The sequence below is a fragment of the Staurois parvus genome, unplaced genomic scaffold, assembly GCF_062004578.1.
Source record: "Staurois parvus isolate SC_StPar_1 unplaced genomic scaffold, SC_StPar_1.0 ptg000209l, whole genome shotgun sequence".
Lineage (NCBI taxonomy): Eukaryota > Metazoa > Chordata > Amphibia > Anura > Ranidae > Staurois > Staurois parvus.
Genome location: NW_028318005.1, coordinates 12,137,790 through 12,164,941, shown reverse-complemented (window position 1 = coordinate 12,164,941; position 27,152 = coordinate 12,137,790). Strand labels below are relative to the sequence as shown.

The 27,152-nt window shown below is 43.2% G+C and overlaps 2 protein-coding genes and 1 long non-coding RNA gene across 6 annotated transcripts; all 3 read left to right on the top strand.

Annotated features, from left to right (window-relative positions):
• Window positions 1-545: 545 nt before the first annotated feature.
• On the top strand, window positions 546-3,254 carry LOC149461179 (uncharacterized). The gene is made up of 2 exons (XR_016312948.1): window positions 546-698; window positions 3,060-3,254. It is a non-coding gene; the product is annotated as an uncharacterized LOC149461179 (long non-coding RNA).
• A 12,069-nt stretch (window positions 3,255-15,323) lies between these two features.
• Window positions 15,324-25,946, top strand: LOC149461178 (ribonuclease P protein subunit p14-like). Of its 4 annotated transcripts, none has more exons than XM_089678784.1 (6): window positions 15,324-15,458; window positions 16,175-16,287; window positions 16,633-16,717; window positions 19,832-19,908; window positions 25,147-25,225; window positions 25,808-25,946. In XM_089678784.1, exons 2-6 carry the CDS (start codon window positions 16,196-16,198, stop codon window positions 25,862-25,864), a joined length of 390 nt encoding a protein of 129 aa, XP_089534910.1. In that variant the 5' UTR covers window positions 15,324-15,458; window positions 16,175-16,195; the 3' UTR covers window positions 25,865-25,946. The 4 variants fall into 4 exon arrangements, with proteins under 4 accessions (XP_089534910.1, XP_089534908.1, XP_089534911.1 ...); XM_089678782.1 differs by having other exon boundaries at window positions 15,438-15,509; XM_089678785.1 differs by lacking the exon at window positions 15,324-15,458 and adding an exon at window positions 15,522-15,766.
• Window positions 25,877-26,553, top strand: LOC149461177 (hydroxyacyl-thioester dehydratase type 2, mitochondrial-like). The gene has a single exon (XM_089678781.1). It carries the CDS (start codon window positions 25,877-25,879, stop codon window positions 26,369-26,371), a length of 495 nt encoding a protein of 164 aa, XP_089534907.1. The 3' UTR covers window positions 26,372-26,553.
• Window positions 26,554-27,152: the final 599 nt, after the last annotated feature.

Below are 27,152 nucleotides of genomic sequence, written 5' to 3'. Positions count from 1 at the left end.
TCAAACAGTCTATTGTCTTAGAAAAAGCTCACTTCACCCATTATTTGCATGTCTTAGTTGGAGGGTCCTTTAAATTTTCAACCAAAAAGAGTTAACCCTTAACGGGCGGCTAGGCTGGTTTGTTGTTGAAATAAAGTTATGTTTTTGATACATAATTTCAAAAGTCACTACAGTACTCTCTCCTCCTGTCAGCATGTTCATGTCAGCACACGTGTTTGCAGCAGACCTGATTGGCTCTCCTTCTCATGCACAGCGGATTACTAGAGACTGATACCAAACCAAATCCAGGTGTCTTTAAAGAAAATCTGTCCTTGGAAAAAATTCTTAAAGCTAAAGCTAAATTCTTAAACCACCTGAAGGCAAAAGCAGGCAGCCAAATGTCAGGTGGCAAATATATATTTGAAAAGTTTGTTTCAATATATGAAAAAAACTCATAAATGTTTTTCGAAATCTCTTTCTTATAATACAGACCACCAACACAGACAACGCATGTAGGTGAGCCTGGAGTCGACAACATGGAAGATGGCATGAATAGGTAAGTAGAATGAATGGAGCCACTGAGCACCACGTGAGAGGTGGGGGTGGGGAGAATTTACCTGTACAGCTTCCTCACTATACATCCCATCTTGTATTTTACATATGCTGCCTAAAAAGATCCAAAGGTAAGCAAGAGCATGGAGATCAAAGTATAACTAAAGGTAAAACATTGTTTTCTTTAGTTTTTGATGGAGTGGAGAGGGACTAGAACCCCTGTCAGCTTTGTATTGCTGTCTGTGTCCCCCTCTCTTCTTGTCCCGTTTACCATTATTGATGAGAGTGAAAGAAAATCCCAATTTTTGGGTTGTCACCAGAAAAGGGACAGAGGGGAAATCTTCCAATGGGGAGACTAGTTCCTCTCATTTCTCATTTTGGCTATGGGAAAGGAAGTGAAGGGAAATCTCCACAATGGGACACAGATGGCAAAAAAAACCTGACAGGGGTTATAAACCTCCCTCTGTTATAACAGTGTGTCCGGTGTTCAATATTTTATAGTTACAGTGATTTCTGCTAATATTATTATACACTGCTCAAAACAAAAATTGAAGGAACATTTTTTAATCAGAGTATAGTATCAAGTCAGTGAAACTCCTGGGATATTGATCTGGTCAGTTAAGTAGCAGAGGGGGTTGTTTTTCAGTTTCAGCTGCTTTGGTGTTAATGAAATTAACAACAGGTGCACTAGATGGGCAACAAAGAGATGACCCCCAAAAACAGGAATAGTTTTACAGGTGGAGACCACTGACATTTTTTTCCCTACTCATCTTTTTCTGTCAGTGTCACTGCTGGTATCATGAGGCGATACCTGGACCCTACAGAGGTTGCACAGGCAATCCAACTCCTCCAGGATGGCACATCAATACGGGCCATTGCCAGAAGGTTTGCTGTGTCTCCCAGCACAGTCTCAAGAGCATGGAGGAGATTCCAGAAGACAGGCAGTTACTCTACGAGAGCTGGACAGGGCCGTAGAAGGTCCTTAACCCATCAGCAGGACCTGCTCCTTTGTGCAAGGAGGAACAGGATGAGCATGAAGGTGGCCTAAGGACCCGACATCCTCTAGTGGGCCCTGTGCTCACTGCCCGGCACCATAGAGCTCGATTGGCATTTGCCATTGAACATCAGAATTGGCAGGTCCACCACTGGCGCCCTGTGCTTTTCACAGATGAGAGCAGGTTCACCCTGAGCACGTGACAGACGTGAAAGGGTCTGGAGAAGCCATGGAGAACGTTATGCTGCCTGTACCATCGTTCAGCATGACGGTTTTGGTGGTGGGTCAGTGATGGTCAGCAAGCCCAGACGGCAATCTACGGGTTGCTGAGCCCCAATCTAGTATTAGCATTCTACAAGGGAGGCAGGGGGGAGGGGAAATGAGTCACATGCTCCTCCCTTACCAGAAGCTCCTGATACTGGTGGATGAATGAAGTGGCGGAAGAGTGAAGGAAAGGTGAGTACGCCCAGCTGGGTAGGTGGGTAGGTTGGTAGATAAGTGGACTCGTGGCTTACTAGTAACTAATTCTAATGAAAATCTTTAACGTTTATCTAAATTCAGGAATAAAAATGTAATATATTGCAGCTCCTTGGATGTGGTGGCTGTATTATTTTTTTTTTCCTTCAGGCTTTTTTTTCCTTTTTTTCACTTATTGATCCTGCTGGTAACTCACTTTCTATTCCTAGTGTGACAACACTTATTTCTGTACTTTATCAATAGAGCAGTGTTGTCACCCTAGGATGGGACTAGGGAACATCTCCCCCTCTCCTCTTCTCCATAACATGGGGGTGTTCTGTTGTCCACAAAGATGGCTGTGAGCATTGTAACTGATAACAGTCCACACAGAGAGAGAGAGCTCAGTACGTTATCAGCTCATAAGATTTCTGGCAGGATCAACAAGATTTTTTAGTACTTAATAAACAGATATAACAAAATGAATTAAATGTTATATTTAACAGACCAAAAAGTTCATTGGGGACAAAAAAAATCAATACTTTTTCTTTAGACAGTTTAACGCATTAGGCCAATTTGAAAAAACATCCCTGTTGTTAAAGAATATGTATCCCAATCACTACAATCTCATATAAGATTTACCATATTAAAGCAACCGAAAAGAGGGTTTTTAAAACCATTTTAAATTTGCAGCTTTTATTAAAATACTATCTGGTGATCCTGACATGACAGTCCTTGTTCAGACACTTCCTAGTACAGGGTGACAACATGCTGTCTCTACCTCCCAGCTGCACTGTCACCCTGTCACATGCCAATGCAATTGAAACTACAAGCAACTGTTCAAATGCACATTGCACAGGCATGGTACATTGCTGTCACCATCCTGAGAAATGCCATACAGCTATCGCTGGTGTGCACGTAGACAGGTAGAGGCTGCAAAGAAGATGCAGAAAATCAGCAACACTAAAAAGCAACAAAAAATGGGTGAAAACTGTACTTTATTTAAAAATGGCAAATGTTTATGATAAAAAAATCATTGTAATATAATTATTAAAAAAAATAATTTGACATCACATTGCAGATACTGGTGGCACCTAGGGGAATACTCTATTATTTGAAGACTTGAGAAAAGAATGTATCAATGGAATGAGAAAACAAGATTCAACGTATTACAAATATACATACAAATGTTTATTCAACTGAGACTGTCCTAAATACACTTTCTTTACGCACCATGCCATTCTAAAATAAATAAATAAACAAAATAAGATTCTTATTAAGTGTATAGCTGTGTTTATTTCAATGTTCTTCTAAAATGCAAAGACTGAATAATGTATTTTTGTGATGGATTAAAACCTCAGTGTGGATTTCCATTTCTCCACTAGCTGGCAGTGACACACCAGTTATTGAACCAGTCTGTTCTACAATGTAAGCAGTGAAAACATACTGTACTGTATATGATTGGGCTTATTATAATCAGTGTAAATTTCTATTTCTCCACTAGCTGGCAGTAACACACCAGTTATTGGACCAGTTTATTTCAATGATCTTAAACAGGGGTCTTTAAACTTTCTAAACAAAAAGCCAGTATAACTTTTTCATTGTGATCTCTCACATTATATTATTTATGGTTATAGAGCTGACAATATCTGCAAATGCTTTCCTAATCTTCACATGTCTTAATGACCTTTACTTTCTCATAACCTTGTGATGTCTCATCTTACATTACTCTGGCCTCTATGCATCTCTGTACATTTATTGGACATAGACATGAACTTTTACTGTTTAAACACCGAATAAAACTGTTTCAGCATAAACAAAGGGCAGTTTAATGTCCTTCAAATTTTAGGAGGGGCAGACTGTGGCCAGCAGGAGTAGAAATTGTCTTGGTGCCAGTGGTAGTAAACAATGTTTTCTTTTTGGTAATAGGGGGAGGAATAGTACTGCATTTTTGGTGTCAGTGGGAGGAATAGTGCCCCATCACTGGTATTAGTGGGAGGAATAGGGCCTCATTGATGGTGTCAGTAGGAGGAATAGTGCCTCATTGTTGGTGTCAGTGGGAGGAATAGTACTCCATTGTTGGTGTCAGTGGAAGGAATAGTGCCTCATTATTGGTATTAGTGGGAGCAATAGTGCCTCATCGATGGGGTCAGTGGGAGGAATAGTACCTTGTTGTATGTGTCAGGGGCAGGAACTAGTCCCCACTGTAGCTGACAGTGGGGGGTATAACGGCCCATGGGCTGGAAAAAAACAAGCAAAGGGTTGGATCCAACCCCTAGACCACAGTTTGGAGACCACTAAAATGAAAGGTGTGAAAAATACAGTATATAATTGTGATGAATTGCAACCTTAGTGTGAATTCTTATTCCTCCACTAGGTGCAGAAGTAACGCATTGTTTATTGAACCTATTTATTTAAATGTTCTAAAACAGAGGTCTCCAAATCTTCTAAACAAAGGGCCAGTTTACATGCCTTCAAACTTTAAGGGGGGGGGGGGGGGGGGAGCTACTGCGACCATTGGGAGTAGAAAAGGTTTCAATGTCAGTGTGAAAAAAAATGCCCCATCGTTGGGGTCAGTTGGAGAAATTGTGCCCTAAGGGCTGGATAAGGGCAATCAAAGGGCCGCATCTGGCCCCTGGGCCGCAGTTTAGAGACCACTGTTCTACTATGTAAGGCAGGGGTTCCTTGCGCAATGAGTAGTTTCTGCCTCTCAGGTAAGTTCCCACTGACACCATTGATCTTTTTAGCTATCTGTAAGGGGGTAATTCTTCCTAATGGTATAGAGGTGGTCATCCTGTGCCCTACCTGCAATGACCCCAAAAAAAGTGGCCGCAAACACCTGACTATATTCCCAAATAGTGAAAACAAATAAAAGAATGAAAGGGTGCTGCGCTACTTAGTGTATGAACAATGCGCCATAAAAACATAAATAGAATATGTACTGAATACAGATATGCCCCTCATCCAAGTGTAAACATAACATATCCAAAAAGCATGTGAATGGGTGCAAACAATGACAAAAACGGCAGCACACTATAATGTGCTGGTGACAGGGGTGAACATAATAATAATGATGATGTGTATAATGGGATAAAAAATACCAAAAAATACCAATAAATAAAGTGACTCAGTCCCAAAAATATGACAGTCCCAAAACACAGAAAAAAAACACAGTAAATCTTCAGTGCACGCTGTGAAACATCCAGTGCTGCAAAACTATACAAAAATATCCTCCACTAAGTAGGGCAGCACCCTTTCACTCTTTTAACTCTTCCCAATGACCACAAGTGTAGGGAGCATTCTTACCTCTGACTATCACACTAATGTATCATGAATTGTAACTAAAGTCCTTTTTAGCAGGGGTTCCCTGAGACTGGAAAGTTATGTCAAGGGTTCCTCTGCATTGAAAAAGGTTGAAATAGGCTGATGTAAGGAGTGAAAAAACATAAAGATTGTGACATATTATTCCCTTAGTGTAATGTCCTATTCTTCCACTAGGTGGAAGTCTCATACCAGTTATTGAACTAGTTTAAATATTTCAATGATCTTATAAAGTAAAAAATACAGTACTGTATATGATTATGATCTGATGGGGGGCACAGTCTCTGATGGGGGTGCTGCTTCAGATTGAGTGCGGCTTAGAACGAGTGCATAGAAGAAGCAGTTAAACGCAGCAGTTGAACTAAAGCAGGAGAACTCAAGCAGCAGGAAGACACAACAACAGCAAGAAGCTCTACTGCATGCTGGAAGACTGCAAGCAATCACCCTGGGAAACCTCTTACATGCCTGAGACCCACTCCGTGTACCTTTATATAATACACCCCCTCTTCTCCTTATCATATTACTATCCTCTGTTCCCAAATCTCATTTCTTTACCCCTCTGCTCCACCCCACAACCTGTACATCTCCCCCTCACTGCTATCATCTCCCTACTATTGCTCTCTTCACCTCCCCAAAATGCCTCTTCCACTCCTCCTTCTCATTTTCCTCTCCTCCGTTCCCAAAATCCATTCACTATATCCCTCTGCCCCTCCCAAACAATTGTATATTGTGTCCTCACTGCTTCCTTCGCCCCTCTATGGCACCCACCACCTCCTCCTATTACTCCGCTCTCCCACTGACCCCAACACCTCCACTAGGAGTTTCTCATGCTCCTGCACATCCCGCTCCCATGCCACCTTTCTCACCCTTCTCCTCCTCCTAGCCGCGGGGGACATCTCCCTGAATCCTGGCCCTCCACCTCCCTCACCCGCTCAACACCCTCCCACGTCCACGTCCTACTGCAACCCCCGCAACTTAGTATCTGTCCCCCTGCTCCCTAAAATCTCCTTCCCCCCCGTTTTCATGTGCACTCCTGAACGCCCGTTCGGTGTGCAACAAGCTTACCGCCATCCACGACCTCTTTGTTTCCCGCTCCCTCAACCTCCTAGCGATCACGGAAACCTGGATCCAGCCCACTGACTCTACCTCCCCTGCTGCACTCTCCTACGGAGGTCTCACCTGGACCCACTCACCCAGGCCTAACGGTCGTAAAGGTGGTGGGGTTGGTCTGCTCCTGTCACCGCAGAGCACCTTCCGAGTCCTCCCAAACCCCCCCCTCCCTATCCTTCTCCTCCTTCGAGGCCCACTGCGTCCGACTATTCTCCCCAACCCCCCTGAAGATTGCTGTGATATACCGGCCTCCTGGATCCATACCCCGCTTCCTGGATGACTTCTCCTCCTGGCTACCCTTCTTCCTCTCCTCTGAGCTACCCACCATCATCCTTGGGGATTTCAACATCCCTGTCAACCTCGACAACCCAGACACAGCCCGTCTCCTCCACCTAACCTCCTCCTTTGCACTTGCACAGTGCATACAATCCACCACCCACTCCGACGGAAATATCCTGGACCTTGTCTTCTCCAACCGCTGCGCTCCCCACAACCTCACTAACACCCCCTTCCCTCTCTCTGACCACAACCTGATCACCTTCTCTATCTCCTCGTCCTCCAACGCCTACCCCTCCAAATGTCACACTACTACCAGCCGTAACCTCCGCAACCTTAACCCTGCCTCCCTCCACTCTGCAGCTGATCAACTCCACGACCGCATCCTCCCCCTGTCCTGCCCCGACTTGGCTTTGACCGCCTACAACAATGCGCTCTCAACAGCCCTTGACTCACTAGCGCCTTTAACCACACGCAACATCAGACCCCGACCGCTCCAGCCCTGGCAGACTGATCACACCAAAACCCTCAAACGACAAAGTCATGCCCTGGAGCGACTATGGCGCAAAACCAAATCCCAACAAGCCTTCACCAGCTATAAATCTGCCTTCCGCACCTACACCTCCTCCCTCCATGCTGCCAAACAGGCCTACTTCTTGACCCTCATCAAGGCCCTCTCCTCCAATCCTCGCCGACTCTTCTCTGCCTTCAACTCTCTACTCTCTCCACCCCCACCTCCACCCAGCACCTCACTCACTGCCCTTGAGATTGCCAATCACTTCAAAAACAAGATTGACACAATTCGCAAGGACATTGCCGCAACTCACACACCCTCTCAACCCGTCCCCTCTCACACAGCTACCCCCTTATCCCCCCTCCCCCTCGACATAACCCGCAGGGACTTCGTCGCTGCTCAAACTCTCTCCAGCCCCTTCACCCTCACTCAGCTACCCCCTCATCACCCCTCTCCCATGGCCCCACCACTGCTCTGACCTCCTCTTCCACCCCACCCTACATTCCTCATACTGAAGCTCCCCCCACACTCCGCACCTTTGACCTTACTACCATCGAGGAAGTCTCCAAGATCCTCTCTGATGCCCACCTCACCACCTGCCCCCTCGACCCTATCCCCTCACAACTCCTACAACCTTCCTCCTCCTCCATCCTACGCTCCCTCACCCACATCTTCAATCTCTCCCTCTCCTCAGGCACTTTCCCCTCCCCTCTGAAACATGCACACATCACCCCCATACTTAAAAAGCCCTCCCTGGACCCCAATGACCCGAACAACCTCAGACCCATCTCCCTGCTCCCATTTACATCTAAACTCCTCGAGCGCCTAGTCTACACCCGCCTATGCTCTCACCTCAACGACAACAACCTCCTCGATCCCCTACAGTCCGGCTTCCATCCCCTACACTCCACCGAAACCGCCTTACTCAAACTCTCCAACGACCTGCTAACCGCCAAAGCTAATGGCCACTATTCAGTGCTCCTACTCCTTGACCTCTCTGCGGCCTTCGACACAGCACCCCCTCCTCCTCAAAAAACTACACTCCCTCGGCCTCAGAGATTCTGCTCTCTCCTGGCTCTCATCCTACCTGTCACAACGCTCCTACAGCGTTACCTATAATGCTACCACCTCCCCCTCACTCCCCCTCTCTGTTGGGGTCCCTCAAGGCTCTGTCCTCGGGCCCCTTCTCTTCTCCATCTATACCTCCTCCCTTGGCCAACTCATACACTCTCACGGCTTCAACTACCACCTCTATGCCGACGACACACAAATCTATCTCTCAACCCCCCACCTCACCCCCTTGGTCTCAGCCCGAATCACACACCTACTGAGCGACATATCAATCAAACACAGATAATAAACAATAAAACAGTGACTGTGTGCTAATAGAGCCACTGGATGGTGGCTATGAAGTGAAGGAAGTGAAACAGTCCAATGGAGGAGTGCTCTTAAGATCCAGGATGATCCTCAGACGTCCAATATTAGGAACCGTCAGGTGATAAAAAATGTAAAGACTGCGCACTCACCAGATACGCAATCTTTATGCGCATTTGTGTATAATATCACTGGACCTCCTGTGTCATCATCCTGGTCTGGTCAAATCTGGTCAGCATATCCTCCCTTGCCTGATATCCGGATAGATGCAGCTATTCCATGGATCTGGCTGGCTCCCACCAGAACTCAAATAAACAGAAAAGGCCACATAGTGTGATATCCTCAGGTATCTTTATTGTAGGCAAAGGATAGCAGGAAAACCAACATGTAAAAAATTACTGACCCAGATGCAAAATCAAAGATGGCCGCCGGGGCCCCTCGTGGTGCCAGCGGTGAAGCGTCCAACCTGCTGTAGCTCTCCCTGACGCGTTTCGAGCGAAGGCTCGTACTCATAGGGGTGCAGCTTACAGTGGTGGACGCAAATGACAATTTTAAATACGAGCGATGGCGCATGCGCAGTACGCCGTGCGCCATCTTTCCTATGCTGAATGTCCGCGCGACGGGCGCCATTTTATTGTAGCCCAACCCGATGGCGCATGCGCAAACGCCCTGTCGTCGGGTACGCAGAGACAACCAGCAGAAACGAATGCTATGAGCACCAGGGATGACTCACTCATATGCTATAAGCGCCAGAGATGATCAAATCAATAATTTGACGCTATAGATCATCTATCTAGACACGGAAATTAATAAAGTACGAGAGAAACTCATTCCATTTAAAGATAGGAATGACTATCAATCAGAATCTGAGAAACTCAAACAATTTTTAGAACACACGGAAAAGGAACAAAAGACAAAAAAATGTAAGAAATACATACGTGATCATAGGGACTATGCCGAAAATAAAGTTTTTAAATGGCAAACAGACTTAGATGAACCCACGAATGAGCCTCCTATACCCATGGAGACTAATTCATATACATCTAAACCAAAGAAAAATAATAAAGGCGGGAGGGTCCCCAATCATTCTCGTCATACATATCATCACCAATCTCAGCCATCTGGGGAAACTAGGGTCACCTATAATAGTAATATACCCACGTCCAACCGTTTTGAACCACTGAGGTCTATGTCAGACAACAATATAGGCTCAAGAAACTATGATTGGTATCCCAATCAAGGTTATAGGGATAACCAATTCAAGAAACCATTTCAACAACAGGGTACTGGACCCCCCAACAATAATTATAACAGAGGGTATGGCAATTATAACTCCCCGAGAAGGAATTATGGAGCCTCATATAGACAGGATGAGTTCAGGACACCTACACCTAGAACACCTCAGCAGTCATTTAGGCAACCACCATATGCCCCACCATATAGAAATGATACTTACTATCCTCCTACAACTAACCATTCCACATATCAAAATGAGAATTGGAATCCCACTCCGGTTCATTTTTTAGACCAGGAAAGCTCACGCAAAAGAAACGTTCGAGCAGGGGAAAAAGGGGAGGCAAAAGGGTCAACAAACCCAAAAAAGAGGAAACTATAAAGGGTAAAGGGATTTTTAATCTTAGTGGGAAAATATTAACTTCCCAAGAGTTGGATTTATTAGATAGGGGATTAAAATTTGCACCAAATAACAAATTGGACAAATTCCATACATATATTGACATACATAGATTTGTAAGATCAATATCTTTGAAAAAATATTTTCACTCGAACCCTATCGCTAGAAATAACACTAGCATGAACACTTATTCTAACCTAAGGAATGCTTCCCTATTCAATCCTCCCCCACAAAATTATAGTTATATTAATGCCTTCAAAGAAACGGTACTGAAGGATTTAGCTGCTGTGAAGGTAAAGAACCATAAAAATCAGCATGGGACTTCCAAAGCTATTAACTCCCTCCTTGACCAGAAAGACCTAGTCATAAGGCCTGCGGATAAGGGAGGAGGAGTTGTACTAATGAATAAAGATAGCTACAATAAGGAAGTATATAATATTCTTGGAGATGTAGACACATACTGCCGTTTACCAAAGAATCCTTTGAGTACATATAAAAAATCACTTAAAAACATTATTGCCAAAGGCTATTCGGATAATGTTATAAATAAGAAAGAGAAGGAGTTTTTATGTCCATCGGCTCCTAGGATACCAGTTATGTACATTCTCCCTAAAATACATAAGAACCTAGAGAACCCTCCCGGTAGACCTATCATAAGCGGTATTGGATCTCTGTGCTCTCGAGTAGGACAATACATAGATTATTTCCTACAACCGCTAGTACGGAAAACGCCATCCTATCTGAGAGACACTAAACAAGTGTTACAAGACATCCAAGGTCTTTATGTTGATAAGGATACATTTCTAGTTACAGCTGATGTGGCTTCTCTGTACACGAGCATTGACCACACAGAGGGTATGCAAGCAGTGGATTTTTATCTTAATGAATCTACTTTGCCTCTTCTTCATAAAAAATTTATACTTACCCTTCTGGATTTCGCTATGACTAGAAACTATTTTTGGTATGACAGTAATTTTTACCTACAAACTAGGGGCGTGGCTATGGGAGCGAAATTCGCTCCAAGCCTGGCAAATCTGTTCATGGCTAGATGGGAGGAGGACATTATATATGCCAGGGATTGGCCAGAATTATACTTCTATAGACGATATATTGATGACATACTGCTTATCTGGAAAGGGGATGAACAAACATTGGTTAACTTTTTCGGTACCCTTAATAACAACACTTTAAATATTAAATTAACCTTTGACTACAGTAAGATTAGTGTGAATTTCTTGGATCTGACATTAATGAACCAAGAGGGCACCCTAATAACCTCCTCCTTCTTCAAAGGAACAGATCGGAATGGATACATTCCCATTAGCAGTTGCCATCATCCACTATGGCTTTCAAACATACCGAAATTCTTAAGGCTGAGAAGAAACTGTACCTCTGTTGATACCTTTTTGTCACAGGCATCTATATTAAAAAATAGATTCTTGGAAAAGGGATACGATGAGATATGTCTTACTCGCACTATGCATGAGATAGGAAATATGGATAGAGATTCTCTGCTTGTTAACAATACCTCACAAAAGTCACAAAAAATCTGCCCCTTTGTTACTACTTTTTCTAGACAATACAGGACGATTTCTAGAATCATTAATCAGAACTGGAAGATTTTGAAGGCGGATCCAGTGCTAACTAATATCCTTCCTGATAGACCTGAGATTACTTATAGAAGAGCACAATCTCTGAGAAATCTTATAGCCAAATATTATCGACCCTCCTAGGAACACTTCCTTTTTGAATAATATTACTGGTTTCTTCCCATGCAACAAGTGTATTATATGCACCTGTAATGGCAAAAGGAAAAAGAGGGTCGACAATTTTCTATCAACTAGTACTGGCAGGACATTTAAAATTAAAAACTTTATATCATGCTACAGCAAAAATGTCGTGTATCTTTTGCAATGTCCGTGCAAAAAACAGTACGTTGGGCGCACCATTAGAAGACTTAGGGATAGACTCCGTGAACACGTTAACAACATAAAAAAGGGCTTTAAAGATCATTCTTTATCATTACACTACAGGACCCATCATAACAGGGACCCATCTTCATTGCAGTTTGTGGGTATTGACACAGTGCAAGCCCATTGGAGAGGCATAAATAAGAAAAGAGCAGTCTCGCAAATGGAAACGAAATGGATATTCCAGATGGACTGTATGCGCCCCAATGGACTTAATATAGAATTGGATATCAATAGTTTCATTGATAACAGCTGATTGGGACTATCTAGATATCTTTCTATATACACATATGTATTTTTGCCATTGATCCTAGTGTGTATTTCACTTAATATTATATAACTTTATTCCTTTGTTATTCTGATGATATATTTTTGTTATTCAGGTAATTTTAATATTTAATGTTTTATTATTCTAACTTTCTACATGCACTAATGACCGATGGGTCTACAGATGTATGTATTATTTTATATTTGTATTGATTATATATACTGTGGATTTATGTATTTTTGGATTTTTAGTATTCAGGTATAACTTTATATATATGGGTACTTATGTTTGGCAGACTTTTTGCCAACGTTTACATATGTATGACCACCAGGTTCTCACATGAATATAATCTTTTAATTTTTTAACTTAATAATTTTTTAATTCATTTATGTGAATATAGTTTTTCATACGGAGTATCTATACATTTGCATTACTGTTGTTGTGATAAACACGGGCTATATAACATGAATTTGGATCTGTTCATTAAGATCCATCTTTGTTCTTGCCCATAATTATATTATCTTGGTTGGTTTCCACATAGGTGATCTATAGCGTCAAATTATTGATTTGATCATCTCTGGCGCTTATAGCATATGAGTGAGTCATCCCTGGTGCTCATAGCATTCGTTTCTGCTGGTTGTCTCTGCGTACCCGACGACAGGGCGTTTGCGCATGCGCCATCGGGTTGGGCTACAATAAAATGGCGCCCGTCGCGCGGACATTCAGCATAGGAAAGATGGCGCACGGCGTACTGCGCATGCGCCATCGCTCGTATTTAAAATTGTCATTTGCGTCCACCACTGTAAGCTGCACCCCTATGAGTACGAGCCTTCGCTCGAAACGCGTCAGGGAGAGCTACAGCAGGTTGGACGCTTCACCGCTGGCACCACGAGGGGCCCCGGCGGCCATCTTTGATTTTGCATCTGGGTCAGTAATTTTTTACATGTTGGTTTTCCTGCTATCCTTTGCCTACAATAAAGATACCTGAGGATATCACACTATGTGGCCTTTTCTGTTTATTTGAGTTCTGGTGGGAGCCAGCCAGATCCATGGAATAGCTGCATCTATCCGGATATCAGGCAAGGGAGGATATGCTGACCAGATTTGACCAGACCAGGATGATGACACAGGAGGTCCAGTGATATTATACACAAATGCGCATAAAGATTGCGTATCTGGTGAGTGCGCAGTCTTTACATTTTTTATCACCTGACGGTTCCTAATATTGGACGTCTGAGGATCATCCTGGATCTTAAGAGCACTCCTCCATTGGACTGTTTCACTTCCTTCACTTCATAGCCACCATCCAGTGGCTCTATTAGCACACAGTCACTGTTTTATTGTTTATTATCTGTGTTTGATTTATCATTTTGCTAAGATGTAGCGCTGCACCCCCCCCTTTTTATATTTATGTCCCTGAAGGTTTGATACGGTGCCTTTCTGGTGTACAGCCGCTGCTCATTATATCTATTTCAAGCGCTCGCTTATTTTCTGTTTTCTTGAGCGACATATCAGACTGGATGTCGCTCCACTTCCTTAAATTGAACCTCTCCAAAACCGAGTTTCTTTTCTTCCCCCCAGCCCGGACACCACCCCCCATTGATTTCTTCGTCACATGCAACAACGCTACCATCAAACCCGCCCTGCAGGCCAGAGTACTGGGTGTCATTCTGGACTCCAACCTATCCTTCCAGCCCCAAGTCCAATCTTTAACAAACTCGTGCAGACTCCACCTCCGCAACATCGCCAAAATCCGCACGTTCCTAACCCCAGAAACCACTAAACAGCTCATCCACTCCCTCATCATATCACGACTCGACTACTGCAACTCCCTCCTCACTGGCCTGCCTCGCCGCTGGCTATCCCCGCTTCAGTCCATCCTGAATACGGCTGCCAGACTCATTCACCTTTCCAACCGCTCTGTCTCCGCCACCCCCCTCTGCCAATCCCTCCACTGGCTTCCGATTGCGCAACGGATCAAATTCAAAATCCTAACGCTGACGTACAAAGCTGTCCACCATACTGCCCCGAACTACATCACTGACCTAATAACCAAGTACCACCCAGAACGCACACTCCGCTCCTCACAAGACCTCCTTCTCTCTAGTTCCCTGGTCTCCTCCTCCCATGCCCGCCTCCAGGACTTCTCCAGGGTGTCACCCATCCTCTGGAACTCCCTGCCCCAACCCATCAGATTATCACCTACTCTCCTCTCCTTTAGGCGCACCCTGAAAACCCATCTCTTCAGGGAAGCCTACCCCACCCCCTGCTAACTTGCCGACCTCCTCCACTCTTCCTACCACTCCATCCCCCACAGCTATCTCCTCCTGTGCCACCACCCCCTCCCTCCTAGATTGTAAGCTCGAAAGAGCAGGGCCCTCGAACCCCTCGTGTATCACATTGTATTGGTATTGTTCTGTCACATGTTCTGTCCCCCTTTGTAATGTACAGCGCTGAGCGAACTATTGGCGCTTTATAAATACTGTATAATAATAATAATAATAGTAATGTTAGTGTAACTTCCCATTTTTCTATTAGGTGGCAGTAGCACACCTTTTATTGAACAAATTTCAGTATTATGACTTTAGTGTAACTTCCTATCTGTCCACCAGGTGGCAGTAACACGCCGGTTATTGAACCAGTTTATTTCATGGTTCTGAAATGTAAGGAGTGAAAACTATAGCATTGTGATGTTTTCTATCGCTAGTGTAAATTCCTATTTGTCCACTAGATGGCAGTAACACACCAGGTTTTGTACTGCATAGAATATACTTTAGCTGTAGGAAGTCACAGTCACAGTTTCTAGAGGGACAATTTACAAAGTTACGCCCGCAGGACACAGTCCATAGAGGTCATGCGTAGTTCTTATTTTGTCTCCATTTCGGAGCCATTTTGCGGAGGACATTGCAGCCAATATGAATGGTTCTTTGGTCCTCTTACATATGGCGGTCGCCTTGGATCCTGGAGAACTCGCTGCCCCGGCAGTGCAGACATGTTTGGTTAGCCATGTGCAGGTTTGTCTTTCCTCTGGTGTTCGGTGTGAGAGGTGTCCAGGTGGAGGGATGGTGAGTGTAGTGGCTCCGGGGTGTAGGACATACAGAGTACAGAGGGTTATGGTGATTCTTATAGGTTGTCTGGATTATACAGCTGAGAAGAAAGGCTGGTGTACATGTGATAGAGGAAAGCCAGGGGCTGCCATGGCTGACCTCCTCCTACAATACACATCTCCTGGCTCTGGCTGGCTGCAGTACTTCCCAGATGACTGAGCTGAGAGAAGGATGAGGATGTCAGTGCGGCCCGCTCTCCTGTACAGATGAGTCAGGTTCATGGAAGAAAGATTCCAGGTCCCCGGAAGTGATCTAATGTGAGCGCCATCCTGTGTACTGTGAGCTCAGGACTGGCAATGATGATGCACCCTAAGGGTGGTGTGTCCATGACAACCTGGGCTCACAGGAAGTGGGCTGTATAATGCCAGCTGTCAATAAGGTGGTATTATCCCCAAACATGAAATATATTGCAGCTTACCATTCACTAGATGTGCTAAATTAGTCTTTTTTCCCCCTCTGTTTTCACCAGGTGATCTGGCCAGTAACACACCTCCTGTATTAGAGTGCCCCCACTCTGGATGAAGGAGCATAGGGGGCACGTTTGGGCACTTCCACTAGTTTCTATTAGGGAGCCTATATATCTAAATGGAAGCATTTTATTTTCCTGTGATTTATATTCCTAGAAATAACTGGATTGTGTAAACATGGAAGGGCGACCCGTTCCATCGGAACCAGTTTCATGTGAAAGGACTGTGCTGAAGAACCCCTCTGAGTATCAGTACCTGAAGATCCAGCTGTGAGTTGCTCAGGCACAATACACTAAATATAATTATAGATGAACTTGGCCATATTTGGATCCTAGTCTGAACCCAAGGAGCGAGCCTGCCAGGAAGCTGTCGCCTGTACTGGTCCAATCATCGGTGGCCGAGTAATTCCCTGCAGCTGCACATATACCAGGGGCGTGTATACATCTGGCTGTGGAGTGGGGAATGCCTTAGCTGCAGATGATTAGCCCAGTACAGGTAACAGTTCCTGATGGGCTTGCTGACCTGGGTTCAGGCTAGGATCCAACCACGCCCGTGTTCATCCCTAATTATAGGAGCTCTGTGTACTTACTGATATACTTGTGTTTGGTCTGCAGAGTATTTCAGCGTGAAGGTGTCAAGCTGACTGCAGCTCAGTACAAATCACTGATTGTGTCTGCTGTAAAGGAATTGCATGGAGAGGTAAGTACCGGTTGTGTCTGATCTTCATGGACTGTCCACTTTTATGGCTTCCAGTACCAGGATAGAAGACTGAGAATTTTTCTTCACATCCCTACATGACAAAATTGTTAATCTCCCATCACCATAACTTCCTATGCTCTTTAGTAAAAAAAAAGCACACAGCCGACTAGGCTGACACTGTTCACTGGTGTTCAGATGTAATTACATATAAAGCAGTCATGTGTGCAGGGATGGATCCGTGCCTATAGACACAGAGGGGTTGATTTACTGCAACTGAAGAGGACAAAATCTGGTGCAGCTCTGCATAGAGACCAATCGGCTTCCAGGGTTTTTGTCAAAGCTTAACTGAACAAGCTGAATTTAGAAGCTGATTGGCTACCGTGCACTGCTGCACCAGGTATTGCACTCTCCAGTTTTAGTAAATCAACCCCAGAATGTCCATGTCCTGGAGCGCACATCCATCCCGAACAGCAGATAACCACTCCATGTGCAATTACATGCAAACAGATACAGACCTTGTCAGCCTGTTATTGATTTATACAGGTTTCCTGCCCTTCCACTGCTGATTGGAACACCTGTGTTACCTCCGCAGAACTATGTTGGTCTGGGCAGTGTACGGCCCAAATCAGCTGTGTGCATGAGCCCATCATTGGAATTATTTTCACTTTTCTGATTTTAGTATTTTTTTTTAATTGATTTCAAGCATACAGCATAGCAGCCACGTTTCCATGGATCTAGTAGTGCATAGTCTCAGTGCAGTGTGTGTAGGGCTCTGTTCACGCCTATGCAGGTGTTTCTGTATTTTGGTGCATCACATTTAGGGTATACATTCATTTTGTTTGGCTTCTCATGTGCGAAAGTTGACTTTTTTTCCCCTTAATCCCACTGCACCAAAACACATCACACACATTTTAGCAAGGTGTGTTGGGGTGTCGCTATGTGCCTGCAAAAAGGATGCGCGCTTTTTGTTCATTGCGGGAATTCATGTGATTTTTTTTCATGCATTACCACATCACACAAATGTGAACTTAGCTTTACAGTTGTATTCAGTGCAAGACTATCATTCAGTTGGAATGATTCACGACAACTGATTCTGTTTGTGAATAATTGTCTTTATCCCTTTGGTTCTTCAATGTGGATGCTAATCAGTAAACCACTCTATCAGAGGCCACCCTATCTGTACATGAAAAAAAAGCATAAAAATGTGGCACAGCAGGCACAACACATGTAAATATGTGAACTCATAGTAAAAATGGTCCTCTTAACAATTGAAGTGGTTGTAAACCCTTAGGGCCAGTTCACACTACATGCATTTCAGTTGCTTTTTTTCTGCCTCCACATTACACAGAAAGTAGGTTATATGGTTGTCAATGTCATAGTTCACATCAGTGCTTGCAGTTCCAGTTGCAGAAAAAAAGTAGAACAGATTGCATTTTTCCTGCACAGAACTGTATTGGAACGCAGTAAAACGCACTGGAATGCACCAAAAGTGCACTGAATTGCACATGTCCCTATTTAAATTGAAGAGAAAAAAGGGTGAAAAAGCGCATCTGGACTGCGTTTCTATGGTGTGAATTGGCCCTTTCACATACCCAGTGAAGTGACTAGCCTCAGGTGATACACAGAGATGAAACAAATCCTCCTTCATAAGTTGGACCTGTTTATCTACAGCTATCTGTCCTCTAAATCCATTCAAAGTGCAGAATTTACACAGGATCTCTCAGCTCTGAATTACAGGGGTCGGGGAGCTGAAGTTACACTCAGTGAGAAGCGTTTCCAAAGCCGATTAGAGGGAAGGGACACACACCCTCCTTCACACAGCACACAGGAACATTGCCAAGGCTGTCAGTTACAGGATGTGCCCTCTCCTGTCATCTTTTTTCTCTTGGGGTCAGGAAAACTTGTCACAAGTGACTGCAGATAGAGGAACAAGGCAGCAAAAAGAAATTACGCTTAGTGCCCTGGGTGATACAAATACACAATATAGAAGGATATATGTTGTTCATATTTCATGTCAGAGGTTTACAACCACTTTAACTCAAATTGAGAACTGCCTGAGGGTGCATTGTAGTTTCCTTTTTAACTGATTGTGACATGCAGAATACTCCATTGTTACCTGTGATTTTATCTTATTTTTCTGTGATTGGTTATAATTGCCTGTCTCATTATTAACTGGTGTAAAGAGCAACTAATAGACAGACACTAAGGACTCATTTTCTGTGCGTGAATCCACCTCAGAGCTGCATGTAGGCAGCTCATAGAAGTGGATTCACACGCAGTAGCTGCACGAACACAGAACCTGTGCATTCGGATCCATGCACCTGCTTGCATGTGAAATTATGACATGTGATTGTGTCTGTGAAGCCGCTGCACGTGCATCCACCTCTGTGGGCTGTCTGTATGAAGTTCCAAGTTGGATAACACGCAGCAGGCAGCAGCTTAGATCGGAGGATGGGTCTGATCTAGGGTTGCCACCTCATCCTTTTAAACCCGAACACTTATTAATTACACCGGTTCTGAGGCTTATTTAATGCAGACAAGGCACTATGTGAGTTTAATTGCCTCCTTAATCAGCCACAGAACCTGTGTAATTAATAAGTGTTTGGGTTTATACGGATGAGGTCTGATCACTCGTATGAATGAGCCCCTATGAATAAAATATTTCATCCCTGGCCATAATATGTAAAGCCAACACTTTTTGTTTTGGAAAGAGTATCAAGAGCTAAAACCCCTTTGCAGTTATTTTGCTGCATTTGCTCATCTGGGGACATTACTTCCTGTCCTGGAAATGCAACAGAAAGTGAGAGGAAATCCATTTCAGGGAACAGAAATTCCATTTAGAAATTTGCCACAGGAACAGCTGTCCCCATTGGAAGACTTTTCCTCACCTCTTTCTCTGGAGACAACACTTACATTTTGGATTTTTGCTCATTTATTGTCATGACAGAGGGGTGAATCTACCTATCATAGTCAGAGACCTCAATAAAAACATGACAGAGGTTTTAACTTTTCCCTACACTAGCTAAAAAAAATCCTTTATATACAGTTTAGTTCATGACAATTTCTGCTATTCAGTCCACTGAGTTATCCTTTTCTTTGTGTTTTTGTTTCTAGGTGGGAGCCTCTTGTCCCTTGGACTTGTTAAAATATGATGATAAGACGTTGTGTGCAATATTGAGAATCAACAGCAGGTACAGTTGTGGCCAAAATTATTCAACCCCCACTGAAATTGAGTGTTTTGGCCAGTTTGACATTGCTTTTGATCATTCAGTCATCTTGCTTACATTTACATTAAAGAGGCACTTGTAGGTCAGACAAATATAACATAACAGTTATAATGAAATAACCACAAATGTCTTTTCTGTGCTCACAGCATTATCAGTTTTATTCAACCCCCAAGTGACATTCAATCTTAGTACTTAGTACAGCATCCTTTTACAGTTATAACAGCTTTTAAACGTGAAGCATAGCTTGACACAAGTGTCTTGCAGCGATCTACGGGTATCTTCGCCCATTCTTCATGGGCAAAGGCCTCCAGTTCAGTCACATTCTTAGGCTTGCGCACTGCAACTGCTTTCTTTAAGTCCCACCAGAGGTTCTCAATCGGATTTAAGTCTGGTGACTGCGATGGCCACTCCAAAATGTTCCAGCCTTTCCTCTGCAACCATGCTCTAGTGGACTTGGAGGTATGCTTGGGATCATTGTCCTGTTGAAAGGTCCAACGTCTCCCAAGCCTCAGGTGTGTGACGGACTGCATCACGTTTCCATCCAATATCTCCTGGTACTGAAGAGAATTCATGGTACCTTGCACACGCTGAAGCTTCCCTGTACCTGCAGAAGCAAAACAGCCCCAAAGCATGATTGACCCTCCACCATGCTTCACAGTAGGCAAGGTGTTCTTTTCATCATAGGCCTTGTTCTTCCTCCTCCAAACATAGCGTTGATCCATGGGCCCAAACAGTTCTAATTTTGTTTCATCAGTCCACAGAACACTATCCCACAACTTTTGTGGTTTGTCCACATGGCTTTTGGCATACTGCAGTCGACTCTTCTTATTCTTTGGAGACAGCAAGGGGGTACGCCTGGGAGTTCTGGCACGGAGGCCTTCATTACGCAGTGTGCGTCTTATTGTCTGGGCTGAAACTTCTGTACCCACATCTGACAAATCTTTTCTCAGTTCCTCAGCAGTCACACGGGGACTTCTCTCCACTCTACGCTTCAGGTAGCGCACAGCAGTCGAAGTCAGCATCTTCTTTCTGCCACGACCAGGTAGCGTTTCAACAGTGCCCTTTGCCTTGAATTTGCGAATGATGCTTCCTAAGGTGTCTCTTGGTATGTTTAACATCTTTGCAATCTTCTTATAGCCATTGCCCTTCCTGTGAAGAGAAATCACCTCTTCTCTTGTCTTCCTGGACCATTCTCTTGCCTTCACCATGTTTGTAACCACACCAGTAAATGTCTAGAAGGAGCTGAGTATCACAGTCATTTTAAAGCTGCCTAATTGGTGCTTATTATGCTTGATTGCTGCTCGGTGACATCCACAGGTGTTTTCAATACCTGATGGAAAGCACCTGTATGAACCTCTGTTCTTCAGAGTGGTAGTCTTTAAGGGGTTGAATAATTGTGGCAATGAAGAAACCACATAAGAACCATTTACTACTGTATTACATAAACAATTGATGTCATTTTAGTTGCATTTGGGTAGTTACAACGTCCTTGTAGGATTTGATTCTGAATACAATTCCAAATGTACACTATAGTCCCTAAACCCCTTTACAGCATTGGGGGTTGAATAATTTTGGCCACAACTGTATGTGAAGAACGTGTAAAGGAAGTGTGTGTGTATGTATGTATGTATGTGTAAGGTATTTGCTAAGAGGCATGGCGAGTGTTTTTCAGATCTAATTTGTTGCCACATGTTTCTGAAAAATGAAGAAAGAAAACAAAACATTTTCTTTTTTTTTCAAAACCCTGGTGACAAACATTTTATCTGTAAAATACTCCCCATGCCTCTTATCAAATTCCTTGGGTGTCTACTTTCCAAAAGGGGTCATTTGTACTATGAGGAAATATGCCCTTTGAAAGCCTGGAGGTGGTCATTGGTTTTTGGGGGCATGTATGTAGCTAGGCTGCCAAAAAGTCTCTCACATGTGATATGGCCATACTTGTAAGAAGTAGAATAATGTGTTTTGGGGTGTTATTCCACATATACCCATGGCATGTGCGAGCAATATATCATTAAAGTGACAACTTTGTGTACAAAAAAAAAGTCATATTAAAACCACTTCCAGTCCGGGCACTTTTACCCCCTTCCTGTCCAGGCCAATTTTCAGCTTTCAGCGCTATCACACTTTGAATGACAATTGTGCGGTCATGCAACACTGTACCCATATGAATTTTTTAGCATTTTTTTGAGACAGATAAAGCTTTATTTTGATGGTATTTATTCACCGCTCGGATTTTTATTTTTTTTGCTATGTAAATGAAAATGTCCAAAAATTTTGAAAAAAATTGTTTTTCTTATAAAATTTTGCAAATAAATATTTCATAATAAATCTTGACCAAAATTTATTCCATTATCTCTTTAGTAAAAAAAACAAACCCAAATTAGTCTATAACCAAAAATTATAATGTTTAAACATTTTTTTTTTTACATTTTTATTTTATTTTCTTATATTTATTTTTATATACATACTGTCACCCTAGCAGTACAGTGTCAACATGGTGACACTGTACTACTTGTGTGTGGGGGGGGGGGGGTGATGAAGATTATTTATTTATTTTTTTATTTTACACTGATTGCTTTTACACCCATAAAGGCTGTAAAAGCAAACATTTCTCCTTCTCTCTGGCTGCATTGTTGCAGCCATTGAGAACTACTGTGTGAGCTGTGATTGATCACAGCTTGTCACATGGTACAAGGCTGTTGTGAATAGCCTTGTACCATGTGACCTCTGTGATCATTCATAGATTTCACACATAGTAAGCAGAGGTGTCAGAAATTACATCTTGCTTACTACTCTCCATGTGATTACTGATTGGCCAATCAGTGATCACATGATCGGGACCTTGCACAGAGGTCCCGTCTGACGATCGGTATTCCACTGTACCCGGAGGACACAGCGGGCACCGGGTTGCAGTGCTGCGCGCTCCCAGGGAGCGGGCACAAGCAGGGGGCAGGGAGGCTGTTTATAAATGGCCACCTGACCCTGCACTGCCACCGTCCAGACGTTTATATACAACAGCTGGACAGGAGGTGGTTATTATGGGAGGTAGAGGGCACTATTTTGGTTAGGCAATCTACAGCTGGCTGGAAATTTGGGAGGAGGGAGGCCATCACCCAGTGGTTGGGAACCACTTCCCAGGTGAGTCAAAGTACACGTAGTACTTTGTCCCATGTTTTAGGTGCTTTTTAACCTTAGTTATGAGGTCCGACCTACCCCTCCTTCTTTCCTGCCGCAGCCGAATAAACAAAAGCTAGAAAAGAGTTGATTGATTCATTGCTGCAGCTTGTCTCGGCTATCAGTACTTTCCATTGGTTGAGAATTTCTGCCATAGGGGATAGATCTGTAAACTAAAATTCTAAAGATGGATGTTTTTTATAAAGCAAGCACATAGGATCATACATTTGCAATTTTTTTCAAAAGGTCTTATACTATTTGCAAAACTAAACACATACAGTGGGGAAAATAATTCTTTGATCCCCTGCAGATATTTGACGTTTGGCCACTTACAAAGAAATGGTCTATAATTTTTATTATGGGTGTGTTTTAAATGATAGAGACAGAATATCAATAAAAAAAACCCAGAAAAATCACATGATACAAATGTTATAAATTGAGCTGCAGTTCAGCGAGTAAAATAACTATTTGATCCCCAAGCAAAACATGACTTAGTACTTGGTGGAGAAACCCTTGTTGGCAAGCACATTGAGGTAAGATGTTTCTTTTAGTTGGTTACCAGGTTTGCACACATCTCGGGAGGAATTTTGATCCACTCTTCTTTACAGATCTTCTCTTCAGGTTTCATGGCTGTCGCTTGGCAACTTGAAGTTTCAGCTCCCTCCAAAAATGTTCTGTAGGATTGAGGTCTGGAGTCTGGCTAGGCCACTCCATGACCTTAATGTGCTTCTTCTTGAGCCACTTAATGCAGCAAAGTCAACCTGTATCTTTAGTAGAGAAATGTCCCCTAAAGCATAATGTTTCTACCTCTGTGCTTGACTGTAGGGACGGTGTTCTTGGGGTCACAGTCAGCATTTTTCTTCCTCCAAACACCGCAAATTGAGTTAATGGCAAAAGAGCTCAATTTTGGTCTCATCTGACCACAGTACTTTGTCCCAATCCTTCTCTGAATCATTTAGATGTTCATTGGCAAACTTCAGACAGGCCTGTACATGTGTCTTCTTAAGGAGGGGGACCTTGCGGGGACTGCAGGATTTCATTACGGCGTATTGTGTTACCAATGGTTTGTCTGGTGACTGTGGTCCCAACTGCCTTGAGATCATTCACAAGCTCCTCCCATATAGGTCTGGGCTGATCCCTCACTTTTTTCATGATCATCCTTACCCCATGAGGTGAAAGCTTGCATGGAGCTCCACACTGAGGGCGATTGATAGTTATTTTGTATTTCTTCCATTTGTGAATAATTGCTCCAACAGTAGTATCCTTCTCACCAAGCTTCTTGCTAATGGTCTTGTAGCCCATTCCAGCCTTGCGCAGCTCTACAATCTTTTCCCTGATGTCCTTTGACAGCTCTTTAGGTTTAATGGTGAGTTTGAATGGAAGAAAGAGATTCTGTGGACAGGTGTCTTTTATACACATAACAAGTTGTCGTTGGGAGTGCCTTCTTAAATTGACATGACTGGCTATGTGCTCATGTGGTACACAGATTAGTCTGTGGGATCCAGAATTATTGTTGGTCGGTAGGGGATCAAATACTTATTTTACTCACTGAATTGCAACTCAATTTATAACGTTTTGTATCATGTGTTTTTTCTGGAATTTTGGTTGATATTTTGCCTGTATCTTTTAAAACACACCTACGATAAAAGCTATAGACCCTTCATTTCTTTGTAAGTGGGCAAACCTAAAAATTCTGCAGAGGATCAAATACTTATTTTCCTCACTGTATGTAAACAAACCTCTAATTGCAGATGAGTAAGTTAGGAGACTGCTTTAATGCAAAGAGGTAGGATTAGAATCGTTTTCCCAACATTTAAAAATTGCACAATCCAAGGGGGTCTCGTCTTTCATTGAAAAGGAGTCTTTACATACTAAGCATGAGATCTTATCTATGGAGAATTGTGTGATTAGTTTAAAGTTCTATACTTGCTAGCAGCACACTATTGTAAATGTATTTTCAGAACTCCATATTATGTATTGTCAATGGTTTATTGCATGTCTGATTAAGTTGACATTCTTTTCTTGCAGTGGATTTGTGAAGCTGTGGACATCGCTGACCCTTCTGGGACGGTATCAGAACCAGGAGTGCTCTTTGCGTGTTTTACAGGTAAACCTATCTGACAAGCTGTCACTGTACAGAACAATAACACTGGGTTTTCATGCAGGTCTGAGATCAGAAGCTCCTGCCAGTGAACTTTCTAACTGGACAGACTTGTTCTGTGATCCTTCTGAGCTTCTGGAATGGAAACAAAACCTAACACACCACAGATTTATTGTTACTGTTCAAGTTCATGTTTGCAAGAAAGCATACCTGGTATTTATATGCAGCTATAAAGTAGCATTTAAATATTAAGGGATCAGTCCATCACAAACATATCAGGTTTTTTTTTTTTTTTTCATCATAGAATGCCAGGGCTGAACAAATCCCAGGAACCAGGTAGACAATGTCTCTAACCTTTTGAGGTCCACTCTAGTTAGTGTATCTGGCTCCTGGGTTAGACAGACTGGAATTCATCTACATTTGTTCACCCCTGCAGTATGCATTATATTGCATCCTGGCATGACAGGTCTCAAAAGCATATAAAATTACATATAAAACTATAAACGCAAGCAGTGTTTATAAAATATACAAACATATTGATTCATGTTGATTATTAAATAAAGTATTATTTTTTCTCTATATATATAGGTTTCTCCCTTCTTGTTGGCACTGGCAGGTAACAGCAGAGAACTAGTCCTTGACTAGCTATTTTGAAAAATGTTCCGCAACTTGGTCACCCGAGGAACAATACTTGGTATTTCCAGCTGTCCATTATCATCATACAAATGGTACAACTTTGCATTGTGGCGGCCTTTACACCTGCGGGTTGGTGATAGTGCTGAGCTCCTTAGGATCTTCACTCAGAAGGACGTCGCCCTGTTCTCTGAACTTACTGGGGATACGAACCCACTGCACCTGGATGAGGAGTTTGCCAAGAAGACAAGATTTGGGAAACCTGTTGTTCATGGTGTTCTACTCAATGGCCTAGTGTCTGCGGTCCTGGGCACTAAACTACCTGGGGGAGGCTGTGTGCTTCTCTCCCAGGACATTCACTTTCCAGCTCCATTACATGCTGGGGAAGAGGTTGTAGCAAGAGCACAGATTACATCTCTAAAGAAATCCTTGGCTTTTATTAGAGTATCTTGTGTTGCAACGCAAAGCGGACAGACTGTAATGGAGGGGACAGTAAAAGCTCTTGTGCCTGAAGACTGATTCTGTAGTTCAACAGCAAAGAAGGAAAAAAGCTGAAATGTGTCCATTCTGTTCAAAACCATATCTTGCCTAGGCATAGAGTGTTGTGATGGCAGACTTTGCGTCAACATTTTGGAAACAATATTTTTTACTTTCTGCTCTAAACCATATCCAATAAAAAAAAAAAATTCACGTAAAAAAAAGTCAAGTTTGTTCAGAAATTTAGGCCAAAATGTATTCTGCTACATATTTTTGTAAAAATACCAATAAGTGTACAGTTGCAAGAAAAAGTATGTGAACCCCTTGGGATTACGTGGAGTTTTGCATGAGTTGGGCATAAAATGTGCTCTGAACGTCATCTAAGTCACAACAATAGAAGAACACAGTCTGCTGAACATAATACTACACAAACATTAGATGTTGCCATGGTTTAATTGCACATAACATTTATTTTATGTCCTGTCTTTTTAGCACACTACACTTTTTGTGAATGAGTATCGGTACTATGTACCTCATGCACATGGGGGGGCCGGGATCTGGGGGCCCCCTTGTTAAAGGGGGATTCCAGATTCCGATAAGCCCCCTGCCCGCAGGCCCCCACAACCATGCCCCTTTGACAGAAGCTGGTCGATTGGCTGGCTTCTGTCAGACGGGCTGCCATACACACAGGCCGAATGTCGGCCAGTTTCTATTGAACCGGCCAATGCCACCTGACATTCGGCCCGTGTGTACAAGGCTTTGCCTAGGTACAGTGGCTAAGAAATGAAGGTTCAGCACGGAGACAACTTTGGAATATGTAGTT